This window comes from Acipenser ruthenus, chromosome 1, assembly GCF_902713425.1.
Source record: "Acipenser ruthenus chromosome 1, fAciRut3.2 maternal haplotype, whole genome shotgun sequence".
Taxonomy (NCBI): Eukaryota; Metazoa; Chordata; class Actinopteri; order Acipenseriformes; family Acipenseridae; genus Acipenser; species Acipenser ruthenus.
Genome location: NC_081189.1, coordinates 113,940,635 through 113,967,062, shown reverse-complemented (window position 1 = coordinate 113,967,062; position 26,428 = coordinate 113,940,635). Strand labels below are relative to the sequence as shown.

Sequence of the window (26,428 nt, the reverse complement as noted above, 5' to 3'; positions counted from 1 at the left end):
AGAATCGGTCAGACTTTGCCTGCATATTTGCAACTGACAAAAATGCCTGTGTTTTTTTATTTTGTTTTTTTTAATTAATTAAATAGCATACAGGAATGTGCTGTTATAAACATTTCTACATGCTAGGGTGTAGTTCATGGTACTGTCACCTGGGAGTGGTATTTACATTACTGACTCAACTTGTTGTGAATGCAAGAAACGAAATGGGACAATGTTCTTGTGACCCAACCCTTTTGCCTTCTGTATAGGAATCACTTTTTGTGGATTAAGGTAGGTTTCAGCTCTTTGGAGATGAGGCTGCACTCCTCAAAGACTGCAGCCTCAATCTCGGCAATATTTTCAGGCCAAACATAATGTATTCATATTGGGAGGGTAGGCTTGGATACTTTGAAAAATTCACCCTTAACATCCATACACTATATTTATAACCCCATGAACATGAGGGGGTGATGTCTATCCGTATGTACTGTATTCTGGTTGAAGCTGATGTAATGTTGTTGAAGCTGACACCCTGGGACACCCTGGGATCAATAAGCTACAAACAACCAAACGAGCAAGATGGGCTGAATGGCCTCCTCTTGTTTGTAAATTTTCTTATGTTCTTATTCCTTTGAAATTAAGACACACTTTTTAAACATTTTTTTTCTTCTCAAAAATAGCCTATGCTTTAAATTTGAGTGCAGCATAGTGATGTGTGTATTAAAAATCGACAACAAAAGACGACTACCTGAGTACACAAGCAGCAACGTGACTGACTGCCGAGAAAAGACAAACAAAGACGTAACTGCCCAAATACACAAGCAGCAACGTGACTTACTGCTGAGAAAAGATGAACCAAAACGTTACTGCTCGATCTCGAATCATCCATGACATTCAGTCAGCCATTTTCAAAGAAGCGTCATTAGCTTCCTGAGGAATTCAAAGATAAGCTTTTACAATTTCAGCGTTTAAAACAAACAGTACCAGCTTGGACAGATCGGAAATGCTGATCAGACCCTTGTATTTTTTGGCATGTCAAGCAATACCACAGTTCACAAATTGAGAGAAAAACAGGTGTGAGTAATCACGACTGGAAATGAGAAGCAGCACATAACTGTAATGCTCTGTGTGATAGCAAACGGCCGCAAACTGCCTCCATATGCATAATTAAGGTTGTATCTTTATAAATGCATATTTATTTGATGTTTTATTTTTTCCTCAAATTGAGGTAGGGAAATTTGGGCTGTGTCATAAATTCGAAGGAATACGGTATGTCAAATTTTCATTTTTGCATACATACATATGGAGAACAACTTGCCCAATTTTGGTTATGATATTGTTCAGCACAAGTTTCTGAGAGTATCAGAATGTGGGGCTATATAGAGATCACTTTGTTAAACAAAGCATGGCCAGACGTCTTTCGGGTGAGACGTTGTTGTAAGTGACTCTGCAGCTGATGCATAGTTCACACACCCTAGTCTCGTATCTTGTAAAGCGCTTTGTGATAGTGGTCCACTATGAAAGGCGCTATATAAAAATAAAGATTATTATTATTATTATTATTATTATTATTATTATTATTATTGATTCACTTTGTTTACACCTGCAAAATATCATTTATCTCCTTTTCTGGGAAAACTTATTTATTAACAAATCTGTTCATATAGTTTCATAACATTTCTAATCTTGGATGTATAGGGTTCATAACACCAAAGAACACATTGATTCTGTTAAGTACTTAAAAAAAAAAGCTTTTTATTTTCAATAACACCTCAACAAAATGTCTCTCATTATGATATGTATGATCTGGGGTAGTAATCCCTAACTACATATATATATATATATATTTTTTTATAACATAGAGAAATTCTGATTTATAATGACATTCACTCAACAGTCAAATGGCCTTCTAGATGAAATTATTGGAAGTGTAAAATGTCTTCTTCTGAAGCACTTTGCATGCAACTCTCTCCATGCAGCCTTTCCAAAGAAAATATAGATATACATATGCATAGTGCCACAACAGCAGAAAGCAAGACAAGGCTGTATTTCATACATGTAGCCTCTAGTGTTCAAATATGGGATTCTGGAATCACTGCCAGAAATATAAAAAACCCAGTTAAGAAAAAGGATATGTGAGTAGACTTGAAACTGGTCAAGCGCAGGAACTGATTGCACAGAATTAGGAGGAAAAGACAGTATCAGATTTTGAAACAGGCCAGTGAAACCTGACACTTCAATGGTCTCTTGTGCTCTGGACAGTTTCTGAACAGGAGCTGCTGTATACCCTGCTTAGCTGCGTAGAGCTGCCAGTCTGGACTGCATTTCCTCGATATCTTCCTCTGCCTCGTCCTCTGATGCTGCTGTGGCGCCGACAGGCTCCATTTCTGGGAGGGCGTCCGTGACTTTGCTGGGGGCTTTACCGAGGGCACCTAAACAGGCAAAATTGACAAATAATGAGCATTTGCCTCAGTGAAAGATTTAAAACTGAACAGGACTGGACTGTGTAATTTACAGTACATTTCCACCATGGACAGTACCTGCAGTAATCTCATACAGAATCTTGTCCACCTCCATCTCTGCTTCTTCCTCCATTTCATCCTGATCCTCCATTCCTTCAAATGTATCTTCCAGCATTTCCTCAATGATACCGGCCTAAGAACAGAAAAGTAAGAGATTGCCTCATGAAATAAATAAGGAAAACAATATCTTCAAAAGCTAGTCCTTAAACTGATACTTCCACATCAAGTACAGAGGCGTCAGTCTTTTAAAAAAAGAAAACTTCAGTGAATCTTATCTAATATGAACTTATGAGCACCGTGACTTGCTGCTTCCATGCAATGCATCTCTTCAATAGTAAGCAGCTGTGTGCCTCACCTTCATCATTTCTTTGGAGAGCTCCCTCATGGTGGCCTGGATCTCAGGGATCTTCACCAGGTTATGCATGGCTTTCATGACCTCTGTGCTCTTCTGCAAGGTCCCCGCTATTCTCAGAACAGCTGGGAAACAACGCAGTAGAGTAAAATGCCACTGCTGTCCTATTCTGCATGTCTAAATCCCTTTCGATTTCTTGCTGTGTGCGTGTCTGCAGATTTTACAAAAATGATTAATTACACCCATCTAGATAATTTTAATAAGAAAGAGCAAGGTTCCCAACATCTACAGCATCTCTGCAGCACCCGACTGATTAAAGGACATAGCTCCAACTAGAGGTTCCTCCAATTACAAGTACTCTTGGCTTCCTGTGCTTTAACCAGCTGAATTCCCACTGATTTGTCATCTGCTATGTTTGTGTCCATCCTTGCTGTGATCTGAATCTATGTTGGCTATCTGCTTTAATGTTAATACTATGCAAATGTTCCTCAAAAATTCTATAATTTCCTGTTAATGCCTTTCTTAAAAAGCAGTACCACATTTGAGATCTGCAAGTTAGCTAGTACACCTACTTTCTTTACTGAGCTGTCAAGAATCTCTGGCAGCAGTTTAAATTGTCATGTGTTAAAAGAATGAGATGCATTTTGGGGACTGTTTTTTTGCAGTGTGGGAACTGCTGGCCCCATGCCAGACTGTAGCCATGGCCACTGTCCTTAAATTCTCAAGTTTCTTATCCACCCAAAACAACAATCTATACCTGAGCTTAATCAAAGCAACAGCTTACATATCCCATGGCCAGGCCACCCAGTCCCCTGGCTTCAGTACTTACAGAGCTGGTTCTTCATGCTGAGCAGCACAGAGTTCATCTGAGCTTTGGAAGCATACAGTTTGTTAACGGCCCTTCTCGACTGAACAACCTCCTTTGCTAGTATAACGCACACGTCCCTCTGGCCCTTCTTGGCAGCATCTTTAACCGAACGCTTCACTTTCTCTTCTTCCCTCTGGATGTCTGAGGTAAAGGAGACAATGCCCACAGTGAACACACAGTAAATTCATGCTGATTGTATATTTTGTTGTATAAGGTTAGCCTTGAAAACATGCATGCTTGGTATCACTTCAGGGTTGGGGTCAATTCCTTTTTTTTCAATTCTAATTCCATTTTAAAATCAATTCCCAATTCCAATTCTGCCACAGGTTATAACTGTTGTAAGAGAACAGTGAAAGCTGAACTACTTTGTCAAAATGTAGAAACCTTTAATCAGTAAGGTACTTTAAACTCTATATCATTTAAATCAATAATATTACTAGAATTACATACTATTATCAATAATAATAGTATGGCACTTATGATAACATGTTTATGATCAGAGAATAGTTGATATGTTTATGTATGCATGTAATATTGTTACTTTATACATTTTACTGAATATTTCACTTGACTAACAACCTGAATAAAAAGAATTTGAAAAATGAAAACGTACTGGTTGAAAAGGGATGTCTTTGAAACCGCATGGGCATTTCAGAAGCTTCAATTGAAATGATGCGTGTTTTGGTCATGATTAACCACTACACTTAATGAACTTTATTCTATTTTCATCTCCACGTCTGCAACAAAACCATGAATCAGCAGGGAACAGGGTACCAACTCTTCTGAATAATTCTTATGCTCCCCTCCAATGTTCTTAGAAGACAACCCCACTGATTCACACTGTGGCCATGTTAGCTTGGGAAAACACATATTTCATTTATAATGTAGAATGTATTACTAAGTTGTAGTTCGGGTCTGCTTAAATCATCTTCTTATGGCTAATGTCTTTCCTCCAAATTATCTTGGGACCCTTTATTTAAGAGAAGAGTTCACTGTACAGAAATTTGAATCCCGGTATTTTTATTTATATATATATATATATATATATATATATATATATATATATATATATATATATATATATATATTGGTAAATTTGATCAATGTATGATTATTGTTAAAGGCACTCACCATCATTAAAAGACCATAATAAGGTTAAATGGTACAGCAGAAAGTGATGACATCAGAAAAACAAAACACAATCCACTGATCTAAGTTATAACAATGCTCTCTAAGGAATTTCACTTGTAAGAGATCACAGTGTACTGAATGGGTCTTTAGAAAACTAACAATGGGCACCACTGTTATGAGCTACTCACAAAATCCACTGGAAAACAGCAGAACATGGTTTATGTTCTTTCAAAGCGACAGTATTCAGTTTAGTGCAAGACCTAGTTTGCTGAGGGTGCACTGGGTAATCTAATAAGCTACTAAAGTGATACTGAAAAAATTGAAAGGTCTAAAAAAAAGTCCAGCTCAGATCAAGCTTTGTACACACTACTGTAACTGAAATCACATTTCAGTAATTATATTCTGCTGCAGGTTCATCTGCAGCCACTAAAGCCTCGTTTCCACTGCCTTTTCCCAGGTACAGCTGAGCTGGCTGCTCTGGGCGAGGTGTAGTTAAAGATGGCTGTGCTCCAGTGTCATTTTGTCAGGTATATCTGACCCAGGAAGTAGTAGTGCGGCAGTAAAGGTTATCATGCAGCAGTAAAAGGTCACGCTGGATTGTGGGATTGATTGAATATATGCAAACAAGTGAAGATGGACGAAGTTGAACAAACATTTGTATCTCTTTTTATTTTCGGTCTTTACATAGCTCTCAGTAGTCTTATCAATTAGGTTTCTGTCATGCCATAAGATAAAAGTGGTGAAAACAAAACAAAAAAAAGTTGCCTTTAGAGGGGCTCAAGATCCAATTACTTAGATAAACCCTTATGATCATTTAAATTATGCCAGTATGTCAGTGTCAAACTGACTATTTTCTAACTTACTATTTCAAAGAGCTAACTAGAACATTCTGCTGCACCTTCTCTGTTGAATGCTCTTCACTCACATCCCCCAAGATCAGACCCCTGACCACATTCAAATCCCAGTTAAAGACCAATTTGCTCCGGACTGATTTTAACTAACGAAGCTCTGTGTTCTTAACCTTGTAATTGTTAAATGCTTTGTGATGGTGATCCACTATGAAATGTGCTATATATCTGTAGTATTTTGTACTTAATCATATCCTGATGTAACTATCACTATTTAATCATATCCTGATGTAACTTTCACTATTATCTGCTGTATTATTGAATTGTGGTTTGTCACACTTGAGAATTATTGTATTTCTTGTTCTTATTGTATGACTTATATTGTAACACTTGAATGTATTTGTATTTGCTTGCGATTGTAAGTCGCCCTGGATAAGGGCGTCTGCTAAGAAATAAATAATAATAATAATAATAATATATAAAATAAGGATTAATTGATTGACAGGGTTTTTTTTTTTTATAACCTACCTCTGATTTGCCTGTCGACCATTCGCATCTCTTTTCGTATCTTGGAAGACCATTCATTAACCTGTTAAAAGCAAAACACAATCATCAAGGTTAGGTTAGGTATAGGTTTGAGCAGACTTTACAAAAAACTGCCCTGCTCCCAATACGATTCTGATCAGAGATCAAAAGCAAGCAAGCAACATATTCCAGTATTATCAGTAAAAGTAATTGTGTGTTCAGGTGTGTTCAGGTACCTAGCCAGTCAGCATGGTCCAGACCAGGTGTTCCTTTCAGATAAAACTGTTCACATTTTACAGTGCAGCAAATAGCTTTGAAAAATGTTAGTATAGTACAAAGCAACAGTATTAAGTGAAGGGGAAGGGGAAGAGTCACTGGGTGTTCGCTGATTGTTTAAGAGTGTGTTTAGGTGTCTACCCTCTGGGTCCAAGTCCTTCTGGATATCTAACCTTCGTTTGAGGTGTCTGATTTGCTAAGGTCCAGCAAAATGTAGATTATGAATGTGGGTGGTCTTTAGATGTCTTTGTTTTACAAAATACAAAAGTGTTTGGATTTAGTGATATCTGGGTCTCTATACAGCAAAATTCATTTTTTGTATGACTCACTATACTGTAGTGTATGCATCTGCCATACCTAAATCGTTTGAACTTGTTCCCATTAGAGCAAAGGACTGCCTTGTTGTTGCATTACGTGTTTTATCATTTTCAGGTAGAGTGCTACTCTGAGTCGATCTCATCAAATGGAATGAGGCAAGCTTGTATACGTTTGTGAATTGTTTTATGTGACACATCAGAGTCCCTTTCTCCTTTAGGAAGAAGACCCTATCACACATTATATATAATATACATGCCATTGGACACATTTGCTGCAGATGAAGCAAGGCCCATCCTATTTGTGACATAACTTTTGTTTTGGTACAAAATCTCATATCTTAAAATGGCTATTATTACACACTGTGTAATTTGCATTTCGTAATGCACTGATTGAAGCCAGTGCGTATGGATTACAGTATGCCTCGCAGGATGATTAGCTTCATTATCGTTGTACAGGGTAGTGTTTCTTTTTGTTGACGTTCACAAATACGCCGCTGTGTCTCTGCTCACTGAAACAATCAACGTGTTTGTTTTATTATTATTATTATTATTATTATTATTACTATTGCTATTATTATTATTATTTACAACGCCAAGGCCACATCTTTCTAAAAATAAACTTAACAAATACAAGGTGTTAGACCAACAAGATAATAAACCAGCCCCAACCCCATAGATTGAATAAACAACGTAACTAAAATAGTTACTTAACACCGAATATACATAGTCACAGATATGAGGGACACACGACTTTTCACCACTAGGACTAGGACTAGTACTACCAAACCAGCCACTGTTTACTGTCTGACACTGCTGTACTGAATTTCACTTTCAGGCAGAGCAGTTGAGTCGGAGATGAATATGTTGACACTGCCTGATGTTAAGAAAACATAAACCGACATAAATCTGACAGAATGTAATTGCCTCACCAGATCTTTCGGAGGTCTCTCTTGTGATTTCCCGAACAGTCCCATTTTGTCACAGGTAACCTTAAGAAAATATACAATCGCCGAAACAAACCCCGTACTAGTTCTAAAAATACAACACAGTATCACTTCCTGCTTCCTGTGACGACGCGTTGGTTGTAAGTGCTCCTAACGGCAGAAGTTCACACACAGTTCTGGCCATTAACTTAGAGGTACGTTGCTGTACTGTATCAGTCTAATCAGTACGCACCAATTACATAGAAGTTAATGTGATTTCCAAACAGCCGTACGTAGCTTGTTATGAAACCCTTATGAGGACTTCATTTTTTAAAGGGCTTCGTAGGGTGTGTTTTCGCGTTTTGACCACCACAGAACCATGTTAAGCGACCTTTGACCAAGAACCCGTGAACCTGACCACAACGCAAGAACGGACCCGGTCATTAAAAATGTAGTTTAGCAGTTATGAGTATTATTGATGAACAAACGTTGTGATTATGTATATAACGCTGACTAATGTCATATATATGGCTGTCTTAAGTTCTATACCAATAAGTCATGCAAAATATATTTCTAGCCAAACATAAGAACATAAGAAAGTTTACAAACGAGAGGAGGCCATTCAGCCCATCTTGCTCGTTTGGTTGTTAGTAGCTTATTGATCCCAGAATCTCATCAAGCAGCTTCTTGAAGGATCCCTGGGTGTCAGCTTCAACAACATTACTGGGGAGTTGGTTCCAGACCCTCACAATTCTCTGTGTAAAAAAGTGCCTCCTATTTTCTGTTCTGAATGCCCCTTTATCTAATCTCCATTTGTGACCCCTGGTCCTTGTTTCTTTTTTCAGGTCAAAGAAGTCCCCTGGGTTGACATTGTCTATACCTTTTAGGATTTTGAATTTTTGAATCAGATCGCCGCATAGTCTTCTTTGTTCAAGACTGAATAGATTCAGTTCTTTTAGCCTGCCTGCATACGACATGCCTTTTAAACCCGGGATAATTCTGGTTGCTCTTCTTTGCACTCTTTCTACAGCATCAATATCCTTTTTGTAACGAGGTGACCAGAACTGAACACAGTATTCTAGGTGAGGTCTTACTAATGCATTGTAGAGTTTTAACATCACTTCTTTCATTTCTTTGAGTACTATTCGGAGGATCTCATCTGGCCCAGGGGATTTGTTTATTTTAAGAGCTCCTAGTCCATTTAACACTTCTGCCTCTGTTATGCTAAAGTTATTTAAAATTGGATAGGAACAGGTCGACATGTCGGGCATGTTGTCCGTGTCCTCCTTTGTAAAAACCTGTGAAAAGTAATCATTTAATATGATTTTGCCATTTGTGTCTCTTAGACATTTAACAATGTGCTTATTTTTTGGGGTATATTATACAATGTTTCACTTGAACTGACACTCACCTTTAATACATCTCTCCTGCACTTCGGGGTGTACAAGCACTGTAAATGTTTGTTGTCCATCTTTTTCAGAAAAGGTAACAGAAAGAAGTTGTAAAATTGTGTTGCCATTGTGACAAACCTCTGTCCCACAATACCTCTGGTTACAACCATGGACTGTGCCACAAACTTGGTTCACTGGTTCAGTGGATCCATGAAAATGGCCTGGTTGGTGTGTTAATAGGTTGTCCTCTTAGTCCATTTATGAGTGGTGTTTATATTTTAAGCCCATGTTGAAATATCAGGCTTTCAAAATGTTATCCACATCCATCCAAAACATAAACTAGTGAAGTTTGAGATACCTGTACTACTACCATTACAATATATTAACCAGCTTTGACTGCACCATATGAATGTTTTATCACTCAACATGATAATTTATGGGGTGGCACGGTGGCGTGGTGGTTAGCGCTGCTGCCTCACAGCTCCAGGGTCCTGGGTTTGATTCCGGCCTCAGGGGTCTGTCTGTGTGGAGTTAGCATGTTCTCCCCGTGTTCATGTGGGTTTCCTCCCACAGTCCAAAGACATGCTGGCTTGATGGATTGGCCTCTCTAAATTGCCCTGCAATGGACTGGCGTCCCATCCAGGGTGTAGTCCTGCCTTGCGCCCTGTGTCTGCCAGGTTAGGCTCCGGCTCACCACAACCCTCTATAGATTAAGCAGTTACAGATAATGGATGGATGAATGATAATTTATGATATAAAAGTCTAGTTTACTCTTACCTGTTTCTCCCAGTGAGTATGAGGGCATTATTTAAAAAATAAACTCACAGTAAAACTACATAATCTTATTGAAATCTGTCTGATAGAGTACCAGAGTATAGAAGATATCATGGGTAATGGACAACTTGTGTCTTGTTACTGTAGTAAGCATATCACAAAGGCAAAGTGGCCTGTCAGCAGTCAGGTACGTACAGACCTACCTGATTTGGAAACATGTTGCTATTTACCATGGTAGTGTTGTTAGAGAGCGGTTCTATTTTTGAGTGATCATTAACCCTAAAAAGGGTTACGTTCCGGACCCCTGGCTCTTACCTTTATGTATGCATGTACAGCTATGGCCAAAAGCTTTGCAAAACCCTGTAGAAGTAACTAATTTTGCATCATAAAGTCGAACGAAACCTGCTGAATAATGTTACATTAAGATATTGAATTACATACCGCTTTGTAGTTTTCCATATTAACAAAAAACTGTCAAATTAAAAAATGTGACATTTTGAAAAAATCTAACATGAAATATACTGTACTACTGTTATGGCTTCTGGTAGAATTTTGCAATATCATTTTGTAGTTTCTTTGATTACATGATGTTAAATAAAAAAATCTAAATTATGTCTCAATCGTAAAATTTTAGGTGATGCAAAACTTTTGGCCATAGCTGTATGTGTAAGCAATTTGGTTGTGCAAAATAAAAAAAAAGGTTGCATAGGTTTAGATCCAATCTAGTATAACTGAATTCTCTCATACAAGAGGTCTGTCAAACTCTTGTCATGGACTTAGATCCTAAAGAGGGATGCATGTATATGGAACAAGCACTGTGCTCTTGTGTATTTAAGTTTGTTAACCAAATGTAACAGCATATTGTGTAAAACATAAAAAGGTTTGAGATGCGTATCCATTCTAGACTTTTTCATTATATGCCACATTTCTCCATCTGATTTGTAACATTTGTCCCGAAACCTTTAGGACTGTTCTAAGAAATTTGTAATTAACAATGTAAGTCCAAAAATAATGTGTAAAAAAATAATGTGATGTCTTGTAACAATTGTAAGTTCTGCTAAGAAATAAAAATATAGTAGTATTGATTTCCCTTCAATAATTCCCATTGAATACATTTCTGTCACCATACCAGATATCATTTTATTGGGGGGAAAAAAGGAAGTGATCAAACATGGATTAGATAAATTTACACACAATATATGCTGTAAATGTAACTATTTAAGATTAAAAAAAAATGTTCACACCGAGTTCACTGCACAAAGCAAAATGCAAAAAGAAAAATGAACAAGGGATTTTGAAATGCTTCTTGGTATCTGCAATTTACAAAAAGAACTAAAACAAACATTTAATATCAATCATTTGGCTTTAAGTGTAAATGACCTCTGGACATTTTTTTTTGTTAGGGTGGGGGCAACAATACAACATGAATCAAAACAGTCTATTTCTAATAGGAGAAATGCAACAAGAGGTTTCATGCAGAACAGCCCATTTACACAAAAAAATATATGCTACAGTACATGTGGTCTTTTTTGCCCAGCTGTTCTCAAAGCAAGTGACAAGAGACCAGGATAGGTCAAATGTTCACAAGCCATCTTGGTATTTTTAATTCAGCAATAACTTTTGTTAATGATTGTATTTGTTTTACAGCTTCAATGGTAGCCTAGCCACATTTAAGACTTGTCATCACTTAGGAGGCAAGAATGTTTAAAATTGTTACATTTCTGTGCAGCATCAGGGCATTAGTTCACATTTCCACAGGGGAGAAATATCTCAATACCTCCCCAGATTACAAGATGAAGCTGAGACGCAACCCAGTGCCAGGTACATGAATCAGCAATCTACTGACTGAATTCATTGCAAGTGTACCTTAGTGCTCACGGTAATATAATAAAGTGCACAACAACTTTTTTTTTTTTTTTTAAACAAGATGTGAAAGTTACTGGTGAATAACATTAAACATTATTTTTCTTCATCTTTTTCAATGTAACTATTTAACACATCACACGTTAATGTGGGTAATTCTGTTTTGTAATAACAAGCATGTACATGTGTACAATTGAACAATCAGAAGCCTTTATTCATCTGCAGGACAGGTCAGAGTAAACAAAGGGCCATGTCTCAAAACAAGATGTAATTGTGACAGACAACTATACAACCAAGTTTGAAAGTCAGGTTTAAATGCATTTTTTCTTCTGTAAAATTTGTTTTAACACAGTTTAATACAGTACGATGAAGAGCCTTGCACCCTGTTGTGAACAAGTGTGACATACAACATCAAGTTGAATTAATGACAACAGCACATATTCAATAACCTACAATTAGATGCTTAATAATAGATTGTTTTCTTCTCAATTATATATAGAACCGACAGTTTTATTAAACACTCTCTTTAAACCCAGTAACGCTATAAACTTTTTATCTTCATAGTATTTTGTCAAACACACCTGGATCTTTCAACACTTAAGTTTTTATATATTTATTTTACTTAACTTTGTAGAAATATTAATCTTATGTTATCTTTTAAATAAAAGAAATTCATTCAAATGCATCCACTTTTTATTATTATTATTATTTTTTTTTTTTTAATTTACAAGGCAACCACAAATAAGTTTGTTTTCTGTAACTGTAGGGCTATTATACTGTGGATCTTGCATTTTTTGTTTTCGTTTTATTTTGTCTGCACTAAACGTTATAATCTGAACTTCAAGCCACAAAATCAACACAGACCTAAACAACTAACATTAACACATCAAGTATTAAGATAATTAAGTGCAGGAGGCACTAATAAGCAGTTAGACTCAATAAGTAAGCCAGCTGCTGCCTCTGCTACTGCTGCTGCTGCTGCTGCTGCTGCCGCGGTGGTGGTGGCAGTGGTCTGTAAGGCTTCATTTTGTAGGATGGCCACCTACAAACTGGGCAGCAGTGTTGACCGCCTGCAAGCCAGACCACAATGCACTGCTGGTGGAACACATGGCCACATGGAAGACCCATTAATATGCAACCACTTCCAAAATGTTCTAGGCACACAACGCATTCTGTGCATTGCAACATGTCACCGGGCCATGTGGACCAGTCAGGTTCAAAGTTATCTTTTGTGCTACAAGTCCCCTTGCATTTTCTTGCATTGGGACTGTCTTCAAAGTTTTTAGTAACGCAAATACAGTCAGGAAGACTTCCTCCAAGACATTCCTCCTTCAATCGACTCTGGGCTGCTCTCCTCTCATCATCCGACAGTTCCGTTTCAGTCTTTGTTTCGTTCTCAGATTCACAATCACTTTCCTGGCAGTTTTCTGCAGCTTCCTCTTCAGACTGGGCATCACATTTAAAATGCCAAGTCGGCAGATTCTTGATGTAGTCAGTGGGGATCAATGGGCGAAGCCACAGATCTGGGAATGCCAGTCTCTCCAGAAGCAAGTTGGGGTCATCATCCCAGTCTGACTCAATGGGAAAGTTCTGAAAGGAAACAATGGGGTGGAACAGGTAGCTTGTGTACCAGTCCCAAAGGCTGGACAGCCACTCAAGATTATTGGCGTTGATTTCGTCGTCATTGTTGTTGCGCCTCCTCTTCTTCTCAAAGTAATCAATCAATAATCCGTGACCAAGGTAAGTGCTAAGAAAAAGAGCCGGGTGGGAGGAATAAAAAGACCAATCAGCCCTTACCCAAGAGGCTATGGTTGTCGTGTCAGCATACCTTAAAAGTTTTAGGCTGTATTCATAAAAACTATCTAGGTATGGCAACTGTAGAAAGCCCAGTATAGGGAGCCAGGAAAGTATTAATAAGGAGTTGTACGTCCCAAGTGTGCTTATAAGGACCACAAAGCGCTTTATAGTGGCGCCTTGTGTTATAAATAAATCCATCCAGGCCATTAGGTTGACCATAACCAGGCTTAAGACAAATAAATCATTCACTTCTGGCTGTATTGAGCGTAGGAAAGCATCCATAGCATTGAGAGACATAAACTCCCCTGTACTGTTCCCATACCTATAACTCCCTTCAGGTGTTTTAAGTAGGTATGAAGGTATCTGTTGTACACCGATCGCTTTCAAGTAGTCTTGACTGTTCCAATTTTGTATGTCCACAAAAATGAATTCTATCCTCCCAGTGAATTTCACACTGAGGGCTGAGAAAAAAGCAGGTGGTTGGTCTAGTTTGGCAAACAGGTACATTTTTACCTGGTACTGGTCACTCTTGTTCCACTCATCCATTAACTGATTGGTGTAGTGGATGGTTTTTATCCGGGAAGCAATGCGAGTGGTCATCCACTTGAAGATGTGCTCGGTTTCGATCTTGTTGCCATTGTACTCTTTCAACATCACCTTCCCTTTAGAAGTGTTGGTCTGAGGGACAGACATGATGAGTGTGGACTTCAGCCAGCCTCTTTTCCTACAGTATCTGTGAAAACAGAATTTAAAAGCATTAGACCCTTTCAAACATTTAACCCTTTGCGGTCCAATGTCGGACCTGGTCTGACATCGCAATTTTCCCTTTCCGGTCCAATGTCGGACCCTGTCCGACATCATCAAAAAGACGCAAAAAACAGGTCTCTAGTCGTTTCTTCTCCGGAAAAAGCCGAGAAAACCATTCAATGGCCGAGTGAGACCGATAGGAGCCGAGAGAAGCCGAAAAAAAAAAGAGCGTATCTCATGAATACGGATAGACCCGACACCACATAGATAACACGGACATAAACAAACAAGATAGCTGCTTCCGCATCCAGCGCTCAAAGAACATCACAGACATTTGCAGAGCTTTTTTTAGATGTTATATTAATAAAATAACAACTTGGATCGCATTATTGAGGAGTTTGGTGATAAAACGAGTGATCAGGAGATGATTTATCTGTGTGTACTATTATTAAGAGATATTTGAAAAATATAGCGAACAAGGGGTGGGGCGGTGCTGGAGATGCAGTATTGATTGTCCTGGTGATATGCAGTGCCTTTTAAACCTGTTTTACTGTGAAAAAAAATACTTTTAAACAGCGTGTCTAAAATAAACTGCACGTGTGAAAATAAATTGGCCCTGACACGTCTGAGACGCACTGAATAAATGGACCGCTAAGGGTTAATAGTTAAACCATGTAACATGCCAAGTATTTCCCACCCTAAGATTTGGTGCAAATACATTATTATAGGGTTTATATTATTTTATATTTCACTGGGCAGTGTCTCCTACCTTCTTTCCTAAGTCAATCTCCACTTAATTTCCACCTGCCACCTCTGGTCCTGGTTTCTGTGCTGCTTAAAGTATTGGTTAGGGTTAACTTTCTCAACTTCTTTTAAGATTTTTAAGACTTGTACTCTACACCTTTGACTAAATAAATATCCCCACATTCACAACACCAAGGTCTCTCTCTTGGTGGGTCTGTTCTTGTTCTATACCACTCACTTGGTATTTGGATCCTACATTTGTTTGTGACTGGAGTGTACTTACAATTGTTGACGTTTACTTAAATTTTCCACATTCTGGCCCAGATACACTGAGGGACACACACTGAGAGCCATGAACCCCACCCCACACACACAATGATCACTATGGCATACACCATTTTGTTCTGAAAAGCCTATTGTTTTATTATGTTTAATGAAAAATCCATTTTTAACAATAACAAAGAAAGCAAAAGAAAAACTGATTAACAGTTTTGCAAAAATCAAATAATCAGGCAAGTATCTTCCATTGACATGGAAAACAACTGATGATAGGTTTTTTGGTAAATGGTTGACAGGATACTGACTGTGCATTTACAGGCTTCGGGGATCTCTCACCTGGAGTCATTCGAGCAGTTGAAGGTGCCAGTGCGGATGCCGAATTGGGAAACTTTCCTCACCATTTTGTTCCAGTTGACTTTACTCACAAGAGGATGTCTGTCTTTAGCTATGACCTAAAAGAGAGAACAACATTTTAGTAAACTATCCATTGCAGGACAACCTTATTTTCCACTAACACAGGTTTAAGATGCTGTCCAAAGTCTCAGGCCTTGTTACAATACAGCTACAGTAACTACAGCTACAGTATACCGATTTAAATATTTTACTGTACATTCATTAAATATCTTTTACAAAATTAATAAGAAACATTCAACAGTGTACATTATTGTAAGAAGAGTTTCTTCCAAACAAATAAACAATGGTTAAGACAGATGACCCATTTTAAATTAATCTAGAGGAACAATAGAGCCTCAAGAGATGAATTGTGCTGGAAATCTAGGCTAATTTCAAACTTTTCATTTGCTTTGAAACAGCAGATGTGTTAGTATATAATTGTATACCGTCTAGGTTTATGTTGCTGAAGTAGTAATTTGAGTTGACAATCTACAATTGTGGGTACCAAAAGCTTTTTAGAAGAGCTTTCTTGTTGCAACTTGACTTTTCTTTTGAAGGAGACTGAGAAATTAAAGTTGTGATAGACTTCACAATTTTGGAATCACAACATTTATGGGGTTTTGTCTGTAACAACAACTGCTGGCACCCTACTCATGGATAATTTAGTGTCAACACTGATAGTATGTATTATTGATTTGATAAGAAAAAAGAAAAATACATTGCCAATGTGAATCTAGGACAATACATAGTATTTGTGCCTTCATCTAGTAATAAAATCAATTGTTCCATGTAATGGAGCCGGGGGACGGGACGGGACTACACTAAAAGCACATTCAGTTCTGATAGGCTGATAGCAATCTTATAAATACACATCAATATATTTACTGTATTAAGAATCTAGTACACCTTTATTGTGTCATACTTGTCTAGGCAAGGAAAAATTAACTATACCATAATAGTCAAGTTCAATTGTACGTTGTATGTTTTTATTCAGTTTTGTTTTTTTATATATGACGCTTATTGCTTCAAGTGAGGTTTGGCTGTTTGACAGGAGTAACCTAAGCATATGGGAGTATGTATGTCTTGCACTATAAAACACTGGTACATCACTGTACAATTAACCTATAATTCAGCATAATTTAAAAATTACAGCAAGGTATCTGTAGAAGTTTTAGATGGGAAGGCAACAATATAACAGCTCCTGCCTGCAATCAGGTTTTCTTGCTTGTTTTAGTACGTTCCTTACAGAAAATGTATTTTAGCCACACTTGCTTCAAAACAAAGCTTGTAAAGCCTTATATGCTTTCTACTGTACATGAACTATTTACCTGAACCAACCAGATGCCATCCTTGGTGTCTTCCACAAGCTCATAGAAGTGCATCTCTCCACTGAAGGTGGTGCTGGAAACTGTCTCTGAAGCCTCCTCTTCATTTTTGAGAGCAGAGTAAAGTTCCCCCTCCATGAGATCACCTGCAATATAAATACAACATGGTATGTTAGTAACGCACACATCCCTGTAAAAAAACATATCAAACAAAGCTGTTGGTACACTGATCTTATTACAAATGCCCCTGATACACGACACCTGTAAGCTGCTTTGGATAAAGGCATCTGCCAAATAAATTAATAACTAACCAACTCATCTTGTAAGAAATTCCCCTATAAAATTCACAATGCTCCCACGATACAGCCTTAGTGTAATAACACCGCTTAGAAAATGGGCTTTCTATTTCCTGGCATATCATTGGCTAATACCCTTGACAGAGGGGTACATTAACTTTTAATAGATGACCAGGAAGTAAAAAGTACCAGCAGAAGTGCCTTTTCACCTGGACAGATATCGGTGAGCCACCTAATGTTCAAGTTTTAAACCACAAAACTTTGTCTTTTTTTGTAACAGTTGCCCATTTTCTAAGCACAATAAGACCCTATGGGTTGGGCAGTATTGGGAAATACCGGACCTTCCTGCAGCATCGAGCCTTATTACGCCCTTGGCTGGTCTGGTACTGCCCCTGTCGGGTGTTATTGCTTAAATAACCTAGTCACATTATGAATTATTGTAACAAATGTCTAGGCAGCTGTATATACTCAGAAGTTTAGTCAAATTCTGAATATACAGCTGCCTTTATTAGCCCAATTAATCAGAGGCCAAACATCATGAAGAAGTCTGTAATGTCTTTATTGTTGTTGTTTCAAGCATTCCTGGTCAGGTCTAACAGTGACAGGCTGTAACTGAGACTGACTGAACACAAGTTTCTGTATGAAGCCTCCTCCCCCTCAGACACTGACTCCCTCAACAAATGTGTTTATTTTAGGTTGCACAACATACAGTACAACATAATATTTGTGGTACCATAGCTTTCTGCTGTCTCCTAAAATATGTACTAAAATCTTTGGTATGCTTCTTTCTGGATTATAATGAAATGTTGAAAGTAGCCCAGCCATCAAAAATACACATTCAAACATAATGCTCCAAAAATCATACTATATTTCAGCGTACAAAGAAACGGAGCAGTTTTCTAGCAAATAAAAGCAAATTAATCCTCATGTCTGTATGTTTAAGTAAGTTGACCTCCAATAAAAGACTCACAATTCAGATATTTTGCATAATCTCTGTAAAATACTGTGACAGAAATATAATGAATCTTGGTTGTAAATCTCCCTCCCGACCCGTGAGGTCGCTAAGCAGTGACGACAGAGTTCTTTTGACAGGCTGGCCTGACAGTTCTTTCCCTGAGTCGGGAAGACGGTCAGTCTGGAAGAAGGCGAGACTCCGTTGCAAGAACGTATTGACCCAGAAGGGAAACAATGTTGCAGCTGCAGATTGTAAAGGCAGCTGCTTTCGTTTACCAAGGGGTCATGCATCACAGCATGTAAGGGGGACAGAGAATCCTAATCAGTTCCTTCGCTTGGTTTAAATGTGAGAAGAACCAAGAAGGACAGTGAAAATAATACGGGGACTGTAATCGCGAGTGTTGTGTTTAGTTTGTTTGTAATTGTCTTGTCTTGTACATTGTTAGACGGCTAAAACACGTTTCCGGAGCTGTCGCCAAGGGCCAGCACTGAAGTGGAACATCCCTTCACCACTGTCACTAAATAAACTTGGATCACCCAAAACGAGCACTACTGCACGCAGCCAGGACTGGTGACCGTGTTAGTATATTGTGGGACGGATATTTGTGTTTATTATTTGATACTGTAACCCTGTTGTTATATACTCCGTGCACTTCACATTGTTGTGTATTGCCGGGGATTATTATTTGGTCACCAGACCTGGATATAAATAAAAACTGTTTCCAAATCGGATTATAACTCTCTGTGTGTTTCACTACTGCACTGCATCACCCCTGCACCTGCAAGTACCACTTACCACTTTGCCACAGATACACATGAACTTGTGTTCATGTGTTTTTACTCTAGATCTAACCCCAAACAATGCAAAATTGAAGAAAAACGGCAGTTCGGTTAGGACTATGTGGTACTTTAGCCTCACCAAAGTGGCCATAAGCAAAATATCTTTGGGTGGTCTTTGGAGCCCCACCACATGAGTTATTTCGGCCTAAACTTGGTAGAAATACCAAAAGTTCAAATTTCTGAGGGGGGTTGATGACCAGTGGGGGTACTTGAAACTAAAAGTGTTTCACAAAATGTGGAAGAGTGGACCCAAAGGTTCTTACAGCAATACTAACATTTTAGAACCCGCATCCCCTACAGCAGGGGTGCACAATTCCGGTCCTGGAGGGCCGGTGTCCCTCCTGGCTTTTGTTCCAACCTTGCCCTAAATTACTTAATTGGACCACTTATTACCAATTATTGGTCTAATTAAGTAATTTAGAACACAGTTGGAACAAAAGCCAGGAGGGACACCGGCCCTCCAGGACCGGAATTGTGCACCCCTGCCCTACAGGGTAAAGGGTTGGGCTTAAGTTCGAATAAAACTCGTCACACCCCTCGTCTGGCAACTTACCAAAAGTGAGTTAGGTGATCCTGGTATTTTTTTTTCTCTAAAACCTCTATTTATTACGAGTCGAACGAGGTGCTAAATTAAGCCCAAGGTGATTTTTCTGATCAGGGTCACTTTTTCACTTTAGGTTGACCTTTGGCAAGTCACAGCTCAAAAGGGAAAATTTAAATAAATAAATAAATAAATAAATAAATAAATAATCATTAATTTTTGCAAAAGGACAAACCAGCTGTATAAAAAACAAATGTCCGTTATTATTACTATTATTTTAAACGTATGCTTTGAAATACTATTATTTTAAACGTATGCTTTGAAAGAACATGACAATGGCATAACTGGAAAACAACTACTTTTAAAAATAATACTGAGTTTTGAATAATCCCGAAAGCCATGAAAAAAGCATTCATAATCCTCACCCCATCCTGTTACAAACACACGTATACGACGTTAAACTGCATTAACAATAACATGAATGAATTTCAGTCGCAGCAGTGAATGAGCTCGCCGTTTCCGGTACCTGTTTTATTATTATTATTATTATTATTATTATTATTATTATTATAACAAACACTTGAAGTGGATGCTTACCCGATTTCTCAACTAGTTCCCGGACATCCTTCTTTTCTGGCAGCCCAGAGTATCCCAGCCCTCTGCATTCCAGGATAGTCTTCAGCTTTTTGAAGCTCAGAGTCACAGGGTCCACTAACCGAGTAGCGAAGATACCCGTCTCACACCACACAACGGCTTCGAAAAACCTTGCCAGAACGAACAAGATCAAAAAATAAAGGAGCAACAAAAACAGCTTTAGCCACATTTTTTCTCTTTCTTTTCTGTTGCTGGGGTAGATCTATTCCTGTTTTTTTTAAGCCGTCTCTGTAATGTCCTGGTAGTAGTCGTAGCAGTGCACAGATAACCTTCGTTTCATTTGTTTTTCGTTTCTTTTGTTTTAATTGGTTTTTACATTCTCTTCTTTTTATCGTATTTTAACCCTTTACAAAACTCAACGAGAAAATGCAATACCAATTTTGATTAGAAACAAAACAACAAGGCCCTGAAACCAAGTTTGCTGTCTTCGAATGTCCACCATTTTCAGAAGTTCCCTGCTACAAAAATAAATAAAAGCTTTTTTTTTTTTTTTTACATGTCACCTTGAGCGGCACGGTTTTCTCTTAAAGTTTGAGTTTATTGTCTTTTGGTAGGCGCTGTATTTCAGTGTCTTGCTATCCCAGCATTTTAAATCAAAAGATTGTTGCTGTTGTCTCCGCAGTTGCTAATGTTGGAGCTCTTTGCCTGCTAAATCAGCTGGCATGTGACGTCACCGAGCAGGAAGACTTGACAAGACAGAAGCATAACTGCGCTGCAGATTCCAAAAACACATGCTACTTCACGTGTTGAATATTGACTGTTTCACACCTATTAATATATGGATATATACATGTGTGTAACCCATACAAATAAGCAAAGAATACAATAACCGTAAGAAGCCCTGATAAATAAATAAAAAGTTTGAATATAGTGTGCCTGGTCTGGGACAACAGGTGTGAATAATGTAGCGAGGTGAAGACAACCTGTGTCAACGCTGTGCTGAGGTGTCAGCGTTTTACAATTAGATGTAATAATTGGCACCTGTAGTTCTTATTTTGAGACCCATATATAAGAAATTGTGTTGATAATATAAGCTATACATCTATTTAAAAGATACAACTCAATCGCAACAAACAAATAAATTGTACCTGTGGCCTTACACATCCTTTTTTTGCTAATGGATGCTCTTTTGTTTCAAAACCTCAGTCTCATTCGCTCCTAAGCGGCTGCAGTAGGACAGTGTGAGACAAGTTGATTCTGGACCAAACCATTCAATATACGAGAAGAGGGAGTGGGGAGTGTTACGTATAGGATTATTAATAATAATAATAATAATAATAATAATAATAATAATAATAATAATAATGATGATAATGTTGGCGTTTTAATCATGTGTGTATTAGTGTGTGAAAATGGTTGTGAAAATATGTACATTATTTATCTGTAATATAAATATTTGTACGTCTAGTTTCTTTACAATAATACCTCAATACCCGATTGTCTGAATTTGTAATCAATTGGTACACTTGTTAGCTCTTTCAAATGGGTTAATGTACCCCTCACATTGGAGTACTAAAACGTTTATTTAATGGTATAATCGCTAGTCAGTATAGATGTTAATGGGATGAAAACTGGGATCGGATCCGTGATCACTGGAGCCGGATCATGAGATGTTGATCCGTAATGTTCATCTGATCCTGGAGCTGCACACACCTTAACCAGGGAAACTGACCAATGAGAAGTGAACATACGTGACACGTAGTTTAAAGACCCCGGCTGACATATTTGTATACAACCTGAAAATGGTTTAAGTTTGTAATTCACCATAGCTCGTGTTATTTACTAATGTTATCACACTGAGGTTTCTGTCTACTTACAGTTTTACTTTTCATTTTAAATTGAAACCGTAAACTTAAAACAGCAAAATGACCTTTGTGCAAATAAATATAGACATCAATAAAAACTGAATACATTACTAAGAACAATTATTACCAAATTAACGATATATTACTGAATCTAAATGATTTTGTGTGTTAAATACATTGCACAGACTCTCACATCTCTATTTATCAATGTTCCAAAAACTCTCTCTTGGTCACATTTTATTAAACATTTTTAAACATATTTCAATCGTGGGGAAACCTCAGCGTTTCTAGAACTATATTTCAAGGGCAATTCTCATCCCTCTCATTAAATCTACACTGTGCCACACTCGCTATAGCGCTCAACGCTGTCTCAGGGGCCGGTTGTACTAAAGGGATCTGATCCTGGATATATATATATATATATATATATATATATATATATATATATATATATATATATATATTCTCCTTTGCTTTATTATATGATTAATAATGGATCAGGATGCTACAAGCCACATCAGAGCCTAGCTCGAGGACTATCTGGGAAATCCAGTATCCTGTACAAACTGTCAGTATCAATTTTATATAATAGAATGGTTACAAATAAATGTTTAAGGTTATAGCACGCAAAAATAGCAGTGAATATACCAACTCCCTGTAACTTAATGTAATAGAAATATTTAAAGTATAATAGTATAATATTTAATATAATTTAATAAAGTATAATATTTAATAATTATTTAAGTTCAGATGTTCTAAGATTCAACGCCTTTAGTTAGTCAAGCTTCCTCAAGACAGCAATGCAGAAAGTGGATCAGGTTTTTAGACTGATGCCAAACTAAAGTTTCATCCCTACCTTTATAGTCATTTTCCTTTGCTTTGTGCATTTTTAGATGTCCCCTATTGCTAAAATTAATAATATAGTTTTACTGTCCGGTTTATTTCTTTTAAGTTTAATATTATATGATCTCATGTTCTCATATTTTTCTAATCACTAAAATATGTGAGATAATCCTTGAATTAGTAATATTTTTTGTGTATCATGCAGTTCCTTATAGTGATTAAAATAAGAATATATTATATATATATATATATATATATATAGAGAGAGAGAGAGAGAGAGAGAGAGAGAGAGAGAGAGAGAGAGAGAGGGGTTTCTGATATATAGCACCTACGCTGTCAATTAGTTCTTCCTTCTTCATAGATAAAAAAAAATAGCTACTCTTGCTTTTCAATTTTAAGTAGCTAGGCTCCAGTAAACTTGACCTTGCTAGCCAAAATCCCTCTTCCTTGCCTTCTACAGATAAGAATCCGAGAGGCCCTATTTTCAAACTAAAGTTTGCTTCTTTGGATAAGAAATTTCGACTGTAAGCACATTTCCCAAGTTAATTACATTAGATCATAATTCAGCAAGATAGTCTAATTCCTAGTGGCTGCTTGAACCAGCAGTTTTACAGATAAGAAGGGGGCATATGTCTAAGTTTGGATAGTTTCAAGGATTACTATGAATTCCATTCTAGATGCACACAGACAAGCTTTTTAACATTTAATCATTGCCTGCTCTGTTCTCCTAATTCAAATCTTGTATCCTGCTCATAATTAAATTTGCTGCAATAGTACCTCATTATTACATTTAATACTATTACACTTCTGCATAATTCATTTTTAATCACATTCTCCAAGTGTCCGCTTGCTCCCAGCAGGTGTGAAAATCTGCTTCAGGTTCATCTCTCTCAGGACCGGTAAAAGCGATGACCAGGTCTGGAATCCATTTCTGTGCGTCACAAGTGTGAGTGACAATCGTGAGGGCCTGGTATCTGCAAAACACTTGTACCTGACTAATGGGACTTTCATTTGAGCATACTAATTGCCCAAGATGTGCCCACTTAACTTGGTGCACAGACTCACAATCTACACATTCTATGAGTTTAACATCTTACAGACTAACATTCAAACGAGGGAAGGACACACCTTGGATATGGCTACATGCATACCTAATTTTGCAATGCTGGATCATATTTATGCATGCAGGACAGGTTAACGGTCCAGTTTGTTGCACTCTAGTTGCACTCTATATCTGTCTGGCCCACTCTTTAAAGAGAGGCTCCCATCTGAAGTAATTGTTCAGGATCTGTAAATATCATGTGTTCTCATTTCTCTTTGCTCACATAGAGTCACCTTAACAGGAATATCTTCCATCCAAAATACGGGATTAGGCCAGAACTCACTATTTTTCATATCACGAGGTTCCCAGGCCTCAAATTCATTTCCATCTCCAGTGGAAAAGCCCCACAGAAAGGAAGCTGGCGCAATCAAAGCACCATTCATATCCGCCACATGTACTTCCATTCAAACGGTGCCAGTGTCTTCTACAAGGGAGAAGAGGTTTTAGGATCACATGTGACAAACAGTTGTGCCATATTATCCTGTGATTTAACAAGATTCTTCACATTGAAAAAATCATGTTTCCAATCATTTCTTATTTTTATTTTCCTCGAGCAACGCCTCTGCATTTCTTTGAACAACATGAATAGTAAAATGTAAGTACGGTGGCTATTTTGTCAGGATACCAGGACATAAAAAAACAGAACATTCTTTAGTTTCTTTAAGTGAGTGGGATAGAAGTAGAAAAACAAGAGCGGCTTGTAAACTAAAAGGAATGAAAACTGAGACTTGGATAAATTCTGTGCAGATTAAAACATTGTCTAACAACAAACATAGACACCTTACTATATAACAAGTGCATTTTTACCAAAGGTGTTACTATTAGTTTTCTTTTGAAGGTGTGCTTTTAGTAACCACAAATAAACAATATATTAAATGAACAAGCATTCCTCTTGTTTGAGAAATTCATTTGTGCCAGCCCCACCTACTCCACATTTACACAAGAGTGGGCGGGTCCAGCAGTGTTGGAATGTCACATTGTGGCATTATTTGAATGGAATGATGGAGGCTGTTCATCATTCCATTCAAATATGTATCTCAAGTGCAAAGAAAATTCAAAGCCAGGTAAATGGCAGATTTAGAAAAAAATGATAACAACTCAGTGGTGGAGAAACAGAATCCTGAGCCATAAAATAATAAGTGAAATTTAAAAGTTTGAGCCAATTTAAGTTTGGGAATAATATGTCCCGATGTCTGTGGGAGACAGTAGTACAATTAATGTGTATGCCATGCAACTATAATTTTTTTAGTTGTAACTAAGTCTTCATTTTGCCACCGGTTATCTGGTAATCTTTGAGTAAAATGTGTTGTTGAAAGTAACAGATGACCAAGACATTTCAGGCTTTACTTTTACCTTGTAGTCACACCACAGCTTCAAATTGACATATCCTACTGGCCACATGCTTAGGTGTAAAACATTAAGATCATAGTTTGAGATTAAATCATGGCATTGACTTGCTTATATATTAAAGGTTGCTGTCAATCAAGGGAGACGTGTGATGCAAGTCATTTTGAGAAAGATATCTTCGTGGAAATTCAGCAGAAACAACTGGAAGAACCGGGGTTATGGATAACCGTAAACTGATTGTATCAGTGGAAAAGAAGCAAGAGGAGGCATTAATCAACGGGCCAGAAGCTAAAGAAAAAAATATTCATATGGTCAGACAAATGTAGGGCCTTTGAAGCACTACCCTGTGTTCATACAGTCATAATGACTGCTCATCTAACTGGATTTGACTGGCAGTGTATATGAAACAGATGATTCATCTCATTGGCTTATGTTATGTATGTAGTAATACTAATTCATTCAGCATTTTTCCTTAAAGAATTGATAACCATGGCTTTGAAATCAAATTACTTTGGGGAAATGCATAATTTACTGTACTTGTTTAAAAGGTCAATTTCCATGGTCTGACCGAGCACCGCACTCTGGTAGACCATTTCAAGTGAGTCTGACATAGTAATACTGGACAAAGAAGATCAGTTAAAGTTTGTATAAAGCTACAGAGTTCAACTTGAAAAAAATTCTACACACCCCTAATTAAAGGGTGGATCTCAAAGCCTTGGTTATTATTATTATTATTATTATTATTTATTTCTTAGCAGATGCCCTTATCCAGGGCGATTTACAATCGTAAGCAAATACATTTCAAGTATTACAGTACAAGTAATAATACAATTAAGAGCAAGATAAATACAATGACTTTGGTTCAAGAAAGTACAAGTGTGACAAAATACAATTCAATAATACAGCAGATAACAGTGTCAGTGATAGTTACATCAGGATATGATTAAATACAAAATACTACAGATTAAACACTTGGCAGATTACAGTACTCT

At 37.5% G+C, this 26,428-nt stretch overlaps 1 protein-coding gene across 5 annotated transcripts; it reads right to left on the bottom strand.

Annotated features, from left to right (window-relative positions):
- Window positions 1–1,714: 1,714 nt before the first annotated feature.
- rnf103 (ring finger protein 103) lies at window positions 1,715–21,491 on the bottom strand. Of its 5 annotated transcripts, XM_034035454.3 has the most exons (7): window positions 20,283–21,089; window positions 17,058–17,200; window positions 6,229–6,289; window positions 3,683–3,862; window positions 2,857–2,978; window positions 2,520–2,634; window positions 1,715–2,411 (listed from the first exon to the last, which is right to left on the bottom strand). In XM_034035454.3, exons 1-7 carry the CDS (start codon window positions 20,506–20,508, stop codon window positions 2,272–2,274), a joined length of 987 nt encoding a protein of 328 aa, XP_033891345.1. In that variant the 5' UTR covers window positions 20,509–21,089; the 3' UTR covers window positions 1,715–2,271. The 5 variants fall into 5 exon arrangements, with proteins under 5 accessions (XP_033891345.1, XP_033891343.1, XP_058890131.1 ...); XM_034035452.3 differs by lacking the exons at window positions 17,058–17,200; window positions 20,283–21,089 and adding an exon at window positions 7,748–8,004; XM_059034148.1 differs by lacking the exons at window positions 1,715–2,411; window positions 2,520–2,634; window positions 2,857–2,978; window positions 3,683–3,862; window positions 6,229–6,289 and adding exons at window positions 11,923–14,299; window positions 15,673–15,788; window positions 21,428–21,491 and having other exon boundaries at window positions 20,283–20,449.
- Between the last annotated feature and the right edge of the window lie 4,937 nt (window positions 21,492–26,428).